At 48.2% G+C, this 15641-nt stretch overlaps 2 protein-coding genes across 4 annotated transcripts in view; one reads left to right on the top strand and one right to left on the bottom strand.

Annotated features, from left to right (window-relative positions):
• Positions 1-11546, bottom strand: part of LOC142763884 (RNA polymerase II elongation factor ELL-like) — a 64311-nt gene extending 52765 nt beyond the window's left edge. Inside the window, exon 1 of one of the 3 annotated variants that reach the window (XM_075865167.1) lies at positions 11170-11546. In XM_075865167.1, the coding sequence (XP_075721282.1) occupies positions 11170-11215 (46 nt within the window). In that variant the 5' untranslated portion in view covers positions 11216-11546. The remainder of the gene's footprint in view (positions 1-11169) is intronic. The other 2 variants (XM_075865169.1, XM_075865168.1) reach the window with 2 other exon arrangements.
• Positions 11547-12766: 1220 nt separating this feature from the next.
• On the top strand, positions 12767-13668 carry LOC119159417 (COMM domain-containing protein 1). The gene is made up of 2 exons (XM_037412169.2): positions 12767-13024; positions 13233-13668. Exons 1-2 carry the CDS (start codon positions 12863-12865, stop codon positions 13569-13571), a joined length of 501 nt encoding a protein of 166 aa, XP_037268066.1. The 5' UTR covers positions 12767-12862; the 3' UTR covers positions 13572-13668.
• Positions 13669-15641: the final 1973 nt, after the last annotated feature.

Here is a 15641-nt window from a genome sequence, read left to right as displayed (position 1 = left end):
AGACATACTCGATCGTGGCTAGGATCATGCTCTGGTGTGGTGCTTTTTGTTGAGAACGTGACGAGGCGTTGTCGAATGTCAACGATAGCACCGTGCTCCCTCAGGCAGTCTATGCCAATGATCAGGTCTCGAGAACACTGACGGAGAACGCTCAAGCTGACAACAAAGGTAGAACCACGAATTTGTATTCATGCTGTGCGAACGCCAACTGGCGTGACGATGTGCCTGCCAGCAGTACAAATTGGCCTGAAGTTCTAAGGCATTGTCACTTTCTTCAGGATTGCAGCCTGTTTTTTACTTATTATAGAAAAATCCGCACCCGTGTCAACTAAAGCACTGACTTTGTGACCGTCGAGCAGCACTGGAATGTCTAATGAAATCTTTGTGGAACCAGCTGGTGTCGTCAGGAAATCGTCACTTTGCGGAAGCGTCAGTAGAAAGCCTTGAGCTTGCCCAGTATAAGCGGCCTCGCCCCCGAAGGTCGCTGTGGTTAGTTTTCCTGGCGTGGACTGGGTGAACAACTTTGCACCACATTCAAATAGGTATGGCAATTAGGGGAAAATCACCGCGGTGACGGGGAGTGTGACTGGTGCAAAGATGATGAAGTTCCGCGCTGCTGGGCCACATACTCTTCAATTTCAGGGGGCCGCTGACCGAACCTGGGTGGCAATGAGTTCGTCGAAAATCCGCGTAGTCAAAGTTGTTGGTTCTTACACTGTCGGTACAGATGCCCAGCTTCGCCACAGTGGAAGCAGAGAGGATGTTGATCTGGCGCACGCCAGACGTCTGATTTCCGCGAGATGGTTCACTGTAATATGGCGCCGCTTGGACCGTCTGCAGTATGGCTGGGGCCACGGTGGAATGCGGAATTGCAGGTGTAACAGGTTGCCGCATATCTTGAGCATACGACATGCGGGGGAAGTCACTGGGTGGTTGATAATCCCGCATGAAAGGCAATTCTCTTAAGGCATGCTGGACTTCATCTCTGACAACGCTGTACAACGAGGAGATAGTGGGCTGCGTGGCCGCTAACAGCTTCTGAAGTTTTTCGCGGATGAGTGAACGTATTACCTCTCGGAAAAAATCCATTTGGCCACCGAAAGCTCCCAAGTGGTCCGTACTTGAAGCAATGACGTGCCGTTCGTATGACGGGGCCCGGTGCCTAAGAGTGCTTTCTATGGTGACAGCTTCTGTGAGAAATTCTGACACAGTTGTGGGTAGACTGCACACAAGCCCACCGAAAAGCTGCTTTTTCACCCCGCGCATGAGGTACCGTACCTTCTTTTTTTCTGGCATGCCGGGGTCAGCTCGATGGAAAACATGCGTCATGTCCTCCACACACATCGCAACCCCTTTGTTTGGCATTTGTATGCAGGACTGCAGATCGCGTTCGGCTCTCTCTCGACGGTCAGGGCTGGCATATGTCCCAAGAAGCTGGCATTTGAAGTCTTCCCATGATATAAGGATACCTGCCTGGTTCTCATACCATACATGTGCACCGTCCAAAAGACTGAAATAGACGTGCCGCACTTTGTCTGCGTCGTCCTACTGGTTGTGCACGGCAACGAACTCGTAATGAACAAGCCAATCTTCGACATCCTCAAGTGCAGTGCCGTGAAAGGGATTTGGCGTTTGCGGTGTGAGTAAGGTGCAATAAAGCGGCGTTGTGCCGTTCGTACCGATTGGGTTGGTGTCGATAGGGCTGGTCGGAACCGCCATGTTGTTTGAGAGAAGTCCAAACTCAGGGGATTACCCTCGGACTCTTCTGCTGGCGCAGTGCACACGAATGACCACCGGTACGACGCTTGAGTTCTTGCTATGCGAACGGGTATGGTGCATAGATAGCACCTCCACCAATTTGTCACGCACCAAGAGCCGTAGAGACAAGAAAGAAACAGCGGGGCAGAAAGACATGAGCGTGTATCTTAAAACGAAGCGTTAACACACACCTTTTCGTTCTCTTTACCCTTTTCGGCTGGCTAGGGCTTGCCAGCTCACAACTCTAGGTGGCAATATGATTATGACAGACGCCGTAGTGGAGGGCTCCGGCAATTTCGCCCATCTAGGATTCTTCAATGTGCACCCAAATGTGGGCACACAGGCCTAGAGCATTATCGCCTCTAGCAAAAATGCAGCTGCCACAGCCAGAATTCAATCCCGTGACCTGCAAGTCAGCAGTGCAATCCGCTAGAAGAATCCCGGCAACAGGTACCCACACCTTCGGAAGACTCCAGTTTTTCTGAGCGATGGGGAAAAAGTGTGCATCAACAACCATGCAACTACAGTATGGTGGTCCCTAAGGAGGCGGAAAAACATCCCGTAAGAACTTTCTATAACGCAGAATCCAAAGGAAACCTCTACTGGCACAGCAAAAGGAGAAAGTGTGTCGCTAAGAAATACTCATTACAAGGCCTGTGTGGGCATGACTGGTGCTAACAGAGGTATGTGTGTCTTGTGTCATTTTAGCGAGAACACTGAAAAAAAAATGCAATGGCAAAAAAAAAGAACAAGGTGCAGATAACAACGAACGAATTAGGAAACTTTTGATCTATGCCACCACCACTCGATAGCGGAGAAAACTTGAGATATGCTGGCTGAGTGAAAAAAAAAAAAAAAAAATTGAAGACTGCCTTCTCAGCAACTCTTAGTGATCTAGTTGATTATTTACCTGTGCAGAAATCGTACATTCATTGTACATCTATCATGCAATAAGAAGCGAAATCTCCGAATTGGTATAGGTACACAACAGATTGGTTCATGCTTAATTGTTTGCTACTCACAAGCTTGAATCGTTACCAAGAATTCAGCTATGCACTTGTTTTAAATTCATATGCTCGTTACTAACGTGTGATCATGGCAAGTGTTCTTGTGTCAATGCACTGTTTTCTCATTTTCACAAAATTTGCATTGTTTTAATTATCCCAAGTACTATTTACTGATAAATATTGTCACGGGTATAGAAAGGTACCTCAGGCATGGGTGCAGAAATGACGCAGAAGGAATGAAGACGACAATGTTGTTGTGGGGCTGTGTCTGAATTGCCCTCTTGTCCTGCATCCTTGCATACAGTGTGCAGTGTTAGCCCACCCTGCGTTCATTTATTAAATACTCCCCGTTACATATTTTTGGTGGAAGTGCTGGGTAACATTCCAACTCTGGATCTCTGTAGCGGACGTCAGCTTCGTCCAGCCACGATGCCTGAAGGCAGTGCGCCGTCCGTTCAGTCTACGCCTGCTCCGTCACCTGTGATCCCTTCCCATCTTCTCGATCCAGGTACATTTTGCGGCACCCACACAACTGACGTTGACGAGTGGCTCGCCTTATACGAGCGCTTCAGCAAGCAACACAGGTGGGATGAGACGCTTATGCTGGCCAACATCATCTTTTACCTGAGAGGTACTGCACGCGCCTGGTACGAGACGCACGAGGAAGACCTGACAAGTTGGGACGTGTGCAAGCAGAAGCACTGTGACTTGTTCGGCCAGTCAGTTGTTTGACAAATGGCAGCCAGGCAGGAACTCGCGTCACGAGTTCAATCTTCCACCGAGTCGTACGTCACCTATATCCAAGACGTGCTCACCTTGTGTTGGAAGGCCGACAAAGACATGACCGAACTAGACAAGGTCAGTAATGTGTTGAAAGGCATAGCTGACGATGCCTTTAACATTCTGATATGCAAGAACTGTACCACCATTGACTCAATTGTCAGTGAATGTCGGCGGTTTGAACAAGCCAAAAGCAGGAGAATCACGCATCGTTTTTCCCGACTCCCGAACACCGCTGCGACTTCTTTCTGTGAGGATCCTGTGGCGCCACGTCTATTCGTGAATCCTCCAAACATCACAAGAATTGTCCGCCAGGAGCTGGAAGCCATGGCTCCTTCCACTTATCAACCCCCTGTGCCTGACAACTCGGCCCCAATGTCTCTTATTCAGGCTGTTGTGCGACAAGAGTTTGCCAACATGGCCGTCTTAGTTCCCCTAAACTCCAGCCACACAACGCAGCCCATAAATCCTAACGCTTACTGCCACGCCACCCCACTTGTTGCTGCTGCCGCGTCGGTCCCGCGGTTCTCATCACGCTACCGAAATCCATCTGAGTGGCGCACACATGAAGATCGACCGATATGCTTCTCTTGCCATCGCGTTGGCCACATTTCCCGCCACTGCCGCAAAAGATGGTCTTTCCCGCAACGTTTTCTGGACGACCACCGACAGGATCGTGGGCAGTATTCGCCACCTCGTTTTGCCAATGACCACCTTCAGGACCTGCCACCTAGCCGTTCTACGCAATGCTCCGAACCATCCCACGCCGATGTTGTCGCCCAGGAAACCCGGTCCAGCCGCTCACCGTCGCCTTAGGTTCGCCAGCACCGCTCCTATCAACGCCGTCGCTCCCCGTCACCGGCATATTCTGGGCAGTTCTCCGGAAACTAACAGATGCAGCTCCTGGAGGTGACGCTACATTGACAACTCGGACCGAAAAACCTCTACCGACCACTAATTCTAGACGAAATTTACTTGATATTATTATCGATGGCTTGACCGTTACAGCTCTAATAGACACCGGTGCCCACATATCCATTATGAGCTCACGTCTTCGATCCGCCCTGAAAAAAGTTCTTACCCCTGCCATGTCTTCGACTGTGCGAGTAGCCGACAACAGCCGAACATCAGTTCTTGGTATGTGCACTGCTCGCGTCACTGTTGCCGGCCTTCACACTTCAGTCCTCTTCGCTGTTCTAGACGCTTGCCCACACGACGTGATTCTCGGCATTGAATTCTTGACTGTGCATTCAGCCCTCATTGATTGTTCAACCGGCACTTTACATCTAGAGTTGTCTTTGTACTCTGATGTCCCTCCTGCAGCTCGCACATGGCTACAGTTCGTGGAGTGTCTACGATTACCGCCTCAGGCCACTGTGTACCTTTTTATGTCGCCGTTCCCACCTGTTCCTGATGGCGACTACTTGGCCGCTCCACTCATTGACCTGACCCTTTCCCGGAACATCATACTTCCTCATACTATAGTGAGGATTAGCGACAATAACACACTTAACCCAAACCTCAACTTCTCCGTATCGACCCAGGTCATTCCTCAAGGCATTGCCTTAGCATAACTCTCGACTCTGGAGCATTGTACAATTTCATCTCTCACTCCTGACATCAAGACCGTAGCCGAACATGTCGCAGGCGCACAGAATAGAGCTTTCATAGACAAAATGATATCAAACAACCTGTCGCCGTCCCAAGTTGAAGCGCTCCGTGGTCTTCTATTTTCTCACCTTGACATTTTTTATATCGACGACCGTTCCTTGGGCCACACGAGCGTCGTAGCCCACCGTATCGACACTGGCGACGCCAGTCCCCTTCATAAGCGTTCTTACCGTGTGTCTCATTCAGAGCGCCAAATAATCCAGAAGGAGGTAGAGAAAATGCTCGACAAAGACGTCATAGAGCCTTCAACCAGTCCTTGGGCATCACCTGTTGTGCTTGTTAAAAAGAAGGACAACACCTGGCAGTTCTGCATGGACTATCGCCATCTCAATCGAATAACCAAGAAGGATGTCTATTCTCTGCCTCGAATTAATGATGCGCTTGACTGCCTTCATGGTGCCAAGTATTTCTCTTCCCTGGACCTACGATCTGGATATTGGCAAAATTCAGTCGATGACCGCGACCGCGAGAAGACGGCATTCATAACACCCGACGGGCTTTATCAATTTAAAGTCATGCCTTTTGGGTTGTGCAATGCGCCAGCAACTTTTGAATGCATGATGGACTCCCTCCTTCGCGGTTTTAAATGGTCGACGTGCCTGTGCTATCCAGACGATGTCATCGTTTTCTCGTCAACCTTCGAAAGCCATTTTCCATGTCTGTCGGCCATCCTTGACGTTTTTCGCTGTGCTGGCCTCCAGCTTAACCCGTCTAAGTGCACCTTTGGGGACCGTCAGATAAAGCTACTTGGCCACCTTGTTGACGCTGCTGGTGTACGACCCTGATAAAATCCATGCGGTGCACGAGTTTCCGGTCCCACATTCTACGCAAGAAGTCCGCAGCTTTTTGGGACTCTGTTTGTATTTCCGCCGTTTTGTCAGCAACTTCGTGGAAATTGCTCGGCCCCTCACGGATCTCCTCAAAAAGAACGTGGCTTTTTCCTGGCATAAAGACCAAGAACATTCCTTTGCGTTGTTAATTTCAGCGCTCACATCACCACCTGTGTTGGTTCATTTTGACCCAGCCGCTCGAACGGAGCTATGCACCGACGCAAGTGGCCATGGCATAGGGGCAATACTCGCACAAATGCAGAACGGCACAAACCGTGTCAAAGCGTACACTAGCCGCCTACTTTCTCAGTCAGAAAGGAGCTATTCAATTACTGAGTGAGAGTGTCTGGCTCTCATCTGGGCTATCGCAAAACTTCGTCCGTACCTATATGGACGCACGTTCGCAGTCATCACAGAGCACCATGCGCTCTACTGGCTGTCAACCCTTAAGGATCCTACAGGAAGACTCAGGCGATGGGCATTGCGATTGCAGGAGTACTTGTCTCTGTAGTGTACAAGTCTGGCAAGCTTCACAGCGATGCCGACTGCTTATCTCAACACCCTGTTGATCCACCTGACTCCTCTGAGTTAGAAGCTGATGCCAACATCCTAGCCATAACAGATTTTCTGCAAATAGCCGACGAACAACGCCGAGATCCATCGTTGCTATCGATGATTGACCGTCTTCAATCCGGCCATAAGGACCCTTCACTGAGCCTATTTTTTCTTCAAACCAACGTTTTGTACCACCGCAACTTACAGCCCGATGGCGCGGAACTTTTGCTCGTCGTTCCACGCCATCTGCGCAAGGACATCTTGCAAGAACTTCACAATGCCCCAACTGCCGGACATTTAGGTGTCTCCAGAACCTATGATCGTGTCCGCCGACGGGTATTCTGGAAGGGCCTTTATCATTCCGTTCGCCACTACGTTGCAACGTGTGACCAGTGCCAGCGTCGGAAAAAGCCTACGTCTCTCCCTGCCGGTCACCTTCAACCTATTGAAGTCCCAGCCGAGCCGTTTCATTGTGTGGGTTTGGATTTGTTGGGTCCCTTCCCAACATCGGCAACAGGAAACAAATAGATCGCATGGATTATGCCACTCGGTGTGCAATTACTCGAGCGCTACCGACCAGCTGCTCGAGCGCTACCGACCAGCTGCGCAACGGACGTCGCAGATTTCCTACTCTATGACATTATCCTACAGCATGGCACTCCTTTCACCTACTCACAGACCGTGGCCGCTGCTTCCTGTCTCGTGTGATTGACGATCTCCTTAGATCCTGTGCTACGCGGCACAACTTTACGACTGCTTACCATCCTCAGACCAACGGACTTACTGAGCACCTCAACCACACACTGACGGACATGCTTGCTATGTATGTTTCTGACGACCACACCGATTCGGACACTGCCCTTCCGTTCGTAACCTTCGCCTACAACTTCTCCCGTCATGAAACTGCCGGCTACTCACCATTTTATCTTCTTTTTGGCCGTGATCCCTTACTACCTTTCGATACCCTGCTTGCGCATGACCTTCCATCCACCACTTTGTACGCACAAGATGCCATCTTCCGTGCTCTGATCGCACGTACAGTCGCCCGCGCCAGGTTCTCATCGTCCCAGAGAACACAAAAGTCGCTCTACGACAGCCGACATAGGGATGTCGATTTTTCTCCAGGTAGGGTAGCATACCGGATACTAGCATCTGGTTAACCTCCCTGCCTTCCTTTTTTCTCGTTTCTCTCTCTCTCCAGGTTCTCTCGTGCTACTGTGGCTGCCATCTCGTCGTGCCGGCCTGTGCGAGAAACTTTTATCGCAATACGTTGGGCCTTACCGAGTTCTGTGCCAAGTCACACCTGTCACCTATGAAATTTCTCCTACTACGAACCCCACTGTTACATCCAGAAGTGACATTGTGCATGTGTCTCGCCTGAAGCCCTATCACAGTGACCCATCAGTCTAATAACAGCAGGCACCGGGACGGTGCTTTGCCGCCCGGGGTAATGTCAGGGGTATAGAAAGGTACCTCAGGCATGGGTGCAGAAATGACGCAGAAGAAATGAAGACGACGATGTTGTTGTGGGGCTATGTCTGAACTGCCCTCTTGTCCTGCATCCTTGCATACTGTGTGCAGTGTTAGCCTACCCGGCGTTCACTTATTAAATACTCACCATTACAATATGCTTCTGACACTCAAATCTTCAGAAGAAGGAAGTGCACTGGTTTATACCAGCTGAATACAGAAATAGTGTCGTTTCAGTGGGATTTTAAACGTGGGTGATACCTTACAGCAATGGGTCGGTTTCAATTTCCTTTAGGGCACGGCCCGCCGAGGTGCTTGTTCGTGCGAAAAGTTAATGTGCACAGCTTCGATGATCCCTATGCTAAGACTGGCGAAAATAGCTTCTAAACTAAGCTGTAACCAGATGAGTTACAGCTTTTACCGAGGCTTCGTTGAGACATGGCTAATACAATCGAGCTCCTAATTTTTTTTTTTTTCTACTACCTGGAAGAACAAGAGTTATACCGGTGTCACACGGGCACTTCTAATTGCGATCAGGGCGACCTGGATCAGTTTTCTTGATAGCGATACTCTTTATGACCGCTGCTACACGACCCAAGCTAATCCGGTTCGAGATTGGGTCAGATGAAGTGCCCCAGGTGGAATATTTGTGCCACAAAACATGCCACTGACAAAGCTCGGCGTACAGTATATTTATAGAGCCATTTATCAGCAATGTTATTTGTTTCAAGAATCGCTCGAATATCAAAAATTTCGTTATGCCACTACAATAGTAATTCCATAAATCCATCATTCGATAAAATTTTACTAGCACTTACCTGTATTGCTGTGTGAGATTAACTTTCGCTTTCATTTACGATTGCCCCAGCTTGTAGCCGCGTAGTCGCAGCGAAGCGTCTATTTTGTTGTACGCTCCAGCGTTTCACTTCTGGCTCCTCAAGTCTGTTCCAGTCGCTCCTGCCAGCGGTCAATTACTGTACGGGTCTCTTGATTCGACCACGAAGTGCGTGTACGTTGCGACGTAGTCGAAAGGCTTGCGACATTCATAATCAGTTTGCTTCGAGATGCTCTAACAGCTCCGACAGGGAAAGAGTTGAACTGAGCGCCGAAGGCAACGGTCGACTACTGGTCGTCTGCTTCTCCCTTCACTACATGCGGTCAATGCGAATCCTAAAATATGCAATACTTCAGATATTTTTCAAATTTAAACAGTTCACCATTTGTTCTTTAGGAACATCTTGTTGTTTTAAAGTGTTTTATTGAACTATCCTCGATTTTCTTGTTTATTGTGCTTTCAACAAGCTCTGCTAGGGGGTGCAGACGGCAGCAAAATTGCGATCTCTCAGGCAAATCGGAAGTCTTGATCTCGATCACGCCTGATCGTGATTATAAGTGAACGTGTAGCAGCACCTAATCTCTATCGTGGTTAATCCGGATCGGCACTGATCGCGACTAAAAATGCCCATGTAACACCGGTATTACATGGTGACGAAACAGCTCTTTAATCAACAAATGCTCGCCTAGCACTATGCTTACGAAAGCTGTTATTTTTACCAGGGACCCGGAAAGACACTGCACCGGCATCTAGGCCTGACGTTATACTTCTAGTGCCTAAATCAAGAAGTTGCGGTGCGACGCTCTTAACATGAAATCGCTGTGTAAACGCTGCTCACCAACTACACCGCGCCTACCTGTAGCAGACGACCCTCATTTGCTTGGCACAAAGTTCGACTGCAGCACTGCGGTGGTGGGAAGTGCAGCCGACAGCCTGCTCCCAAAAGGTGAAGCGGGGAGTACCGAAACTAAAGAAGTATCTGTAAACATTGACCAAGCCTACCAAGCACGGGGAAGAGGAGGAGCTTTCACGCCGACACAAATGACGCTACTTTAGTGATTTCTAGAGGCTAGGGACTTTACGTTCGCATACCCCGTGTATGTCGGCCACAATTAGACAGGTTTCGTTGCGTGCCCGCAGCAGCCGTTCGGACGAAGCCTGCCAGCCATTCGCAATGGGTGGCTGCGTCCGTACGGCTGCTGTGGATGCGCAACTAAATCTGTCTAATCTGTCCACTCGGGCAGGAACAGACGCGCATTGCGTTGTATTTTGACTGACTCCGTCTCAATGTTGCTTTTGCCATCCGCTAGGCTTTGTGTTCTGGCTCTGTACACAGATTGGGACAACCGACAACACTCATAGTGTTGGACGCATTCGAGCAAGCGTTCCAAAACAGGATGCGTCTGCTGTGCATCTGCGAACGCGACAGGCAAAACGCAACTGAGTCACATATTGATTTGTTAACTAACATTGATATCAACATCCAAAACTAACACTGGAAATGCGAAAGACACTGTAGAAGAGGTCGTCAGAGTAGATAATAAATGCCCGACGACACAAATGGCGCTACTTTAGTGATTTCTAGAGGCTAGGGACTTTACGTTCGCATACCCCGTGTAGGTCGGCCACAATTAGACAGGTTTAGTTGCGCATCCACAGCAGCCGTTCGGACAAAGCCTGCCAGCGATTCGCAATGGGTGGCTCCGTCCATAGGGCTGCTGTGGATGTGCAACTAAATCTGTCTAATCTGTCCACTCGGGCAGGAACAGACACGCGCATTGCGTTGTGTTTTGACCAACTCCGTCTCAATGTTTCTTTTGCCATCCGCTTGGCTTTGTGTTCAGACTCTGTACACAGATTGGGACAACAGGAAACACTCGTAGTGTTGGACGCATTCGAGCAAGCGTTCCAAAACAGGATGCGTCTGCTGTGCATCTGCGAACGCGACAGGCAAAATGCAACTGAGTCACATATTGATTTGTTTACTAACATTGATATCAACATCCAAAAGTAACACTGGAAATGCGAAAGACACTGTAGAAGAGGTCGTCAGAGTAGATAATAAATGCCGGACACCAATGCTAGCGCGCACTTCGATCGCTACAGAATGCGGGCACATGAGGCCGGTACTTAAACCGGCGACATTGACTAAGTTTCGGTATCTGTTAGTGCATCTAGCGATGCGCCCAGGGGTGATATGTCCTTCAATAAATTACAGGCAGTTATTCTACGCGTACGCAACGCATTAAAAAGCTTCACTCACCTTCGATACCGTCCAATGTCGAAGATATTTGCGGCGGGACACCCATTGTGTGGCTCAGTCACCTGTGTTCTGCCCTCTATCTTAGGCACAGCCAGATAGTCCGGGTGCTCGTATTCTATTATTGTGGGCAGTGTTTCGGTTCACCCGGTGGCACGAACGTTTTGACAGCTCCGTGACCAAATCGCTCCATTTACCCAATAACCGCCAAAAAGCGGCTTGACTTGGCTCAAAGTGTATAAATAGACGGCGACAGAATCGCTGTGTTGAAAAACTTTTTTCAGGCAATTTAGGCGTTCTTTATTCGGTGGTTCAGGTAGAGTGTTTTACTAACTTGTGACACATAGTCTGTGGCGGGTTCATCGTATTCTAGTCGTGATGTTATTTTGTCTGATGTTGGTGTTGGATGTTGGCGTTGATTGGAGTCACGGAGGAAGGAAAGGTAGGAGAGGGCATGCCCAGCCGGCGCGCAGCGTGCCGCGCGGTCACGCCACTCAACACATTCTAACGAAGCTACAGTGCTTTTTTTTTTTGTTGTTGTTGTTGTTGTTGTTGTTGTTGACATTACTACAAGTTGCTACACTTGACAAACGGCCGTTTTGAAGCAAGCACAGCTGAATAGTTTTTTTTTTTTTTGCGAACTGCCAATTGACATGGTTTTAGAGTTTGTAAGGTCAACGCTTATTTTAGAAAGATACCTGCGACTTGAGCCAAAAAGCTGGTCTCCAGCCCTCTCCTGTTTTCTCCTCCTCCGCTGCCCGAAGAGTGTCGGCGTCACAAAGAAAGGAAAGGTGGTCGACGTTAAGCGCTTGCTGCGACGGCCGTTTTGAACCTTGCCGCCTTTGAGATTTCAAAAAAAAAAAAAAAATGTCTGTTGCCGTTTTAAAGGCAACACAATTGTGTTTTTGTGATGATGTCACTGTCGAATGGAGTCAACGTTGATTTGAGTGAAAGTAGAGTGCATAGAGTTTCCCACAATACTTACATGGTAGAGTGTACTAGAAGCGAAAGTAGTAGTGCCAGTCGCGAGCGTTTTTTGTGGAGAAAGCACTGAACCACGAGGAACATTTCGTCCTCATAGGCATAGCCTCTTAGATTTCCTTTGCCTGCCGAATAAGCGTAAAATACCGGTCATCTATGGCGGCGCTGCCTACGTAAAAGTAAGTCTTTGAACTAGGCCTTTGAGATTGGTAGCTTTGGCGTTTGTTACTAACTTTAGAGGCTATGCCTTGTAACGAAGAAGTTGCTTGGTTAATGACAGCGTGACTTACGTAGGGTAAATATAACTACGTTTACGCCTTTTTAAAATTTTTTACGTTATTTTTGTTGCATATAAATTCCAAAAACGTAAAAACTTTTTTGAAAACACCCCTACTAAGGTGGCGTCATCACCATAGCTCCGATGACGGCCGCTTTTCAAGTGACCGCCGATAATCCGGCAAGCAAGGGAAATCTAGGAGGCTATGTCCATGGAGGAAGAAAAGTTTTTCCTTCCTCCATGGCTATGTCATAGGAAAGCGCGGGATGTCGCGGGCATCTTTCTAGAGGAGACGTTGGTAAGGTTCGAAACTGCTGCTATTAGTTGACAACAGCTCCGTAGTAGACGACACTAGCCAGCACTCAATTCTGAAATTGGGCCGGCGAAACCATTGGGAGTTATTCACAAGTGGGAGGATATTCATTGAAGAAATTAGTTATGAGTAACGAGGCATTTTTCGGCCTGCTAAGTGGCCTAGCCCAGCGATTGTTCTACGGCAATCCTGATGTGACAGACGACTTGTTAAAAAACGAACTGTATCCTTCGCTCTCAGATGAACACTTTTCCAAGTTGGTTGCCAAAGCAACGACAGTGCTGAAGGTAACTTTTCAATACCTTTCCTCATCGGTTAAGAAAAAAAATGCACAGCGTTATCTGTTGTAACTTCAAGAGGGCTATGTAAAAACATAATGTAAAAAACACATTTAGATTTAATTGAGAGCGTTACGAACGGTGGTAACAACAGCTGTCAAAGTGCTTGCGTCTTCAACCGTGAGGTTTCCCAACCACGCCAAACGGTTTATTTCAGACACTTGCTGCTTCAAACATGGACTGGACACAGCTGGAAGCGTTCCTGACATCGCAGACCAAGCGACAGGAAGGTGGTCTTACTGGGGAGCAAGCGGAGTGCACTTCTCGGTTCTGGAGAAACCACCGCGCGCGCGTCCGGGCCAGTGTTGTGGCCCAGAGTCGGTGGAATCCGGGGCTAGCATCTTGTTCGTGGAGGGTGGATCTTGAAGGTCCCACGGCACAAGTATCTTTGGGAGAGCTGCAGTTCCAGATGGGCAAGCCAGAACTCGAGTCCCTGCTCGGGAGCATCGCGGCTGTTCAGGTTGCCTTGGACAAACATTGTCCTAGAGCTAAGTGACTGATTCTCGGATTCGGAAGAATCATGTATAGTGTCTCGTCGTAGCCTTCAACATATATGTACAATAAACGATTAATATTTATTTCTTTTTTTAGAAGGCGAACGCTGCATTACCTTATTTTCCATGGAGTACCACAGACACGCAGCACAGTTTGAATACCTGCTCCAAAGGCTTGGACCAGGTATTCCAAAACAGTCATATTTTCCCGTTATCTCAGAGACTCCTACATTTTCTGCCACCCGCCGCGGTGGTCTAGTTGTGGTACTTGACTGCCGACACGAAAGTCGCAAGACGGAGGCGCAGGTGTAGATGCCGCATCTTCGGTGGAGCCGAAAATGTCCGAAGCCTGCTTACGTTGATTTAGGTTAAAGAACCCCTGGTGGGCGAAATTTCTGGAGCCTCAACCACGTATTGCTTTTGGGTGTGAAACCCCTGCAATAACTGCAATAAGCGGCACAAAATTGGAACTTCGTTGACCATTTGATTCATTCAGCAAAAATAACTATTAATAGATTCATGGCGGCATTAGAGCTGAATCAACCAAAGCACCAAGCAGGATTTAGTACAGGCTACTCCACAATAGACTATATTCATACTATCAATCAGGTAATAGAGAAATGCTCGGAATACAACCAACTCCTTCATAACCTTCATAGATTACGAGAAGGCGTTCGACTCGGTCGAGACATCAGCAGCACTACGGAATCAGGGCATTAATGAACCCTACATAAACATACTGGAAGAAATCTACAATGGATCCACAGCCACCATAGTTATCCATAATGAAAGCGACAGAATCCCAATAAAGAAGGGTATCAGGCAGGGAGACACGATCTCTCCAATGCTATTCACCGCACGTTTGCAGAAGGTTTTCAAGACCCTTGATTGGGAAAGGTTAGGGATAAGAGTTAATGGAGAGTATCTTGATAACCTGCGATTTCCTGATGACATTGGCTTGATGAGTAACCCAGGGAGAAATTGCAAATCATGATTACACGAAAAGCAGAAGAGTAGGTCTGAAAATATGCACAAAACTAAAGTAATGTGCAACTGTCTCGGTAGAAAACAGCACTTAGCAATGGGTGGAGAGACACTACAAGTTGTAAAGGAATATGTCTACTTAGGACTGGTAGTAACCGAGGAGCTGAGCCATAAGAGTGAAATAACTAGAATAATAAGGATGGGGTGGATCACATTCTGCAAGCATCCTTATATCATGAATGGTAATCTGCCACTAACCCTCAAGAAGAAGGTATATAACAGCTGCACCTTGCCGGTACTTATCTACAGAGCAGAAACCTGGAGGCATACAAAGAGGCTTGAGCTTATATTGAGGACGACGCAGCAAGTGATGGAAAGGAAAATGATAGATGTAACCTTGAGAGACAAGAATAGTGCAGAGCGGGTCATGGAACAAACTGGGGTCAAGGATATAATAGTTGAAATCAAGAAGAAATGAACATGGGCTGGGCATGTAGTCCGTAGGCAGGATAACCGCTGGTCATTCAGGGTAACCGACTTGATTCCCAGAGAAGGCGAACATACATAGGGTAGACAAAGTTAGGTGGGCTGATGAGGTTAAAAAGTTCGCAGGTATAACATGGCAACGGAAAGCAGAAGACCGGGTTGATAGGCGGATCATAGGAGAGGCCTTTGCCCTGCAGTAGGCGTAGCCAGGCTGATGATGATGATGCCTTTAGCAGTGGCTCCTTTTTTCACTGCGATGGCTGGTTGCGAATTGCACCACATATTTTCCAGACAGGCGATAGCAAACAGTAGCGCTAATGTTGCAAACCACTTACAAAGGCCAACATGGCACAATTGTGAACCGAATGGCCCGCCACAAATACAGGCCAGCAATGTAAGAAGAAAAAGACAAGACACGTGCGTATGTCAATGCTGAAGTTTGATATATTTCTCTGAATGCCACACATTCAAAAAGCAGGGCTGCAGTAACCCACCAACCAGTTTGCATGCAAAGGGCCTGTTATTTAAACATCACGACTTGCATGTAACATGTTTCATGTACGTATGTGTAAGCACTCTTGCTCAAAAGACTCGTTCAATGG

The sequence above is a fragment of the Rhipicephalus microplus genome, chromosome 1, assembly GCF_043290135.1.
Source record: "Rhipicephalus microplus isolate Deutch F79 chromosome 1, USDA_Rmic, whole genome shotgun sequence".
NCBI classification, from domain to species: domain Eukaryota; kingdom Metazoa; phylum Arthropoda; class Arachnida; order Ixodida; family Ixodidae; genus Rhipicephalus; species Rhipicephalus microplus.
Note: the sequence above shows the minus strand (reverse complement) of the source record. Positions and strands in the feature narration are given on the sequence as shown.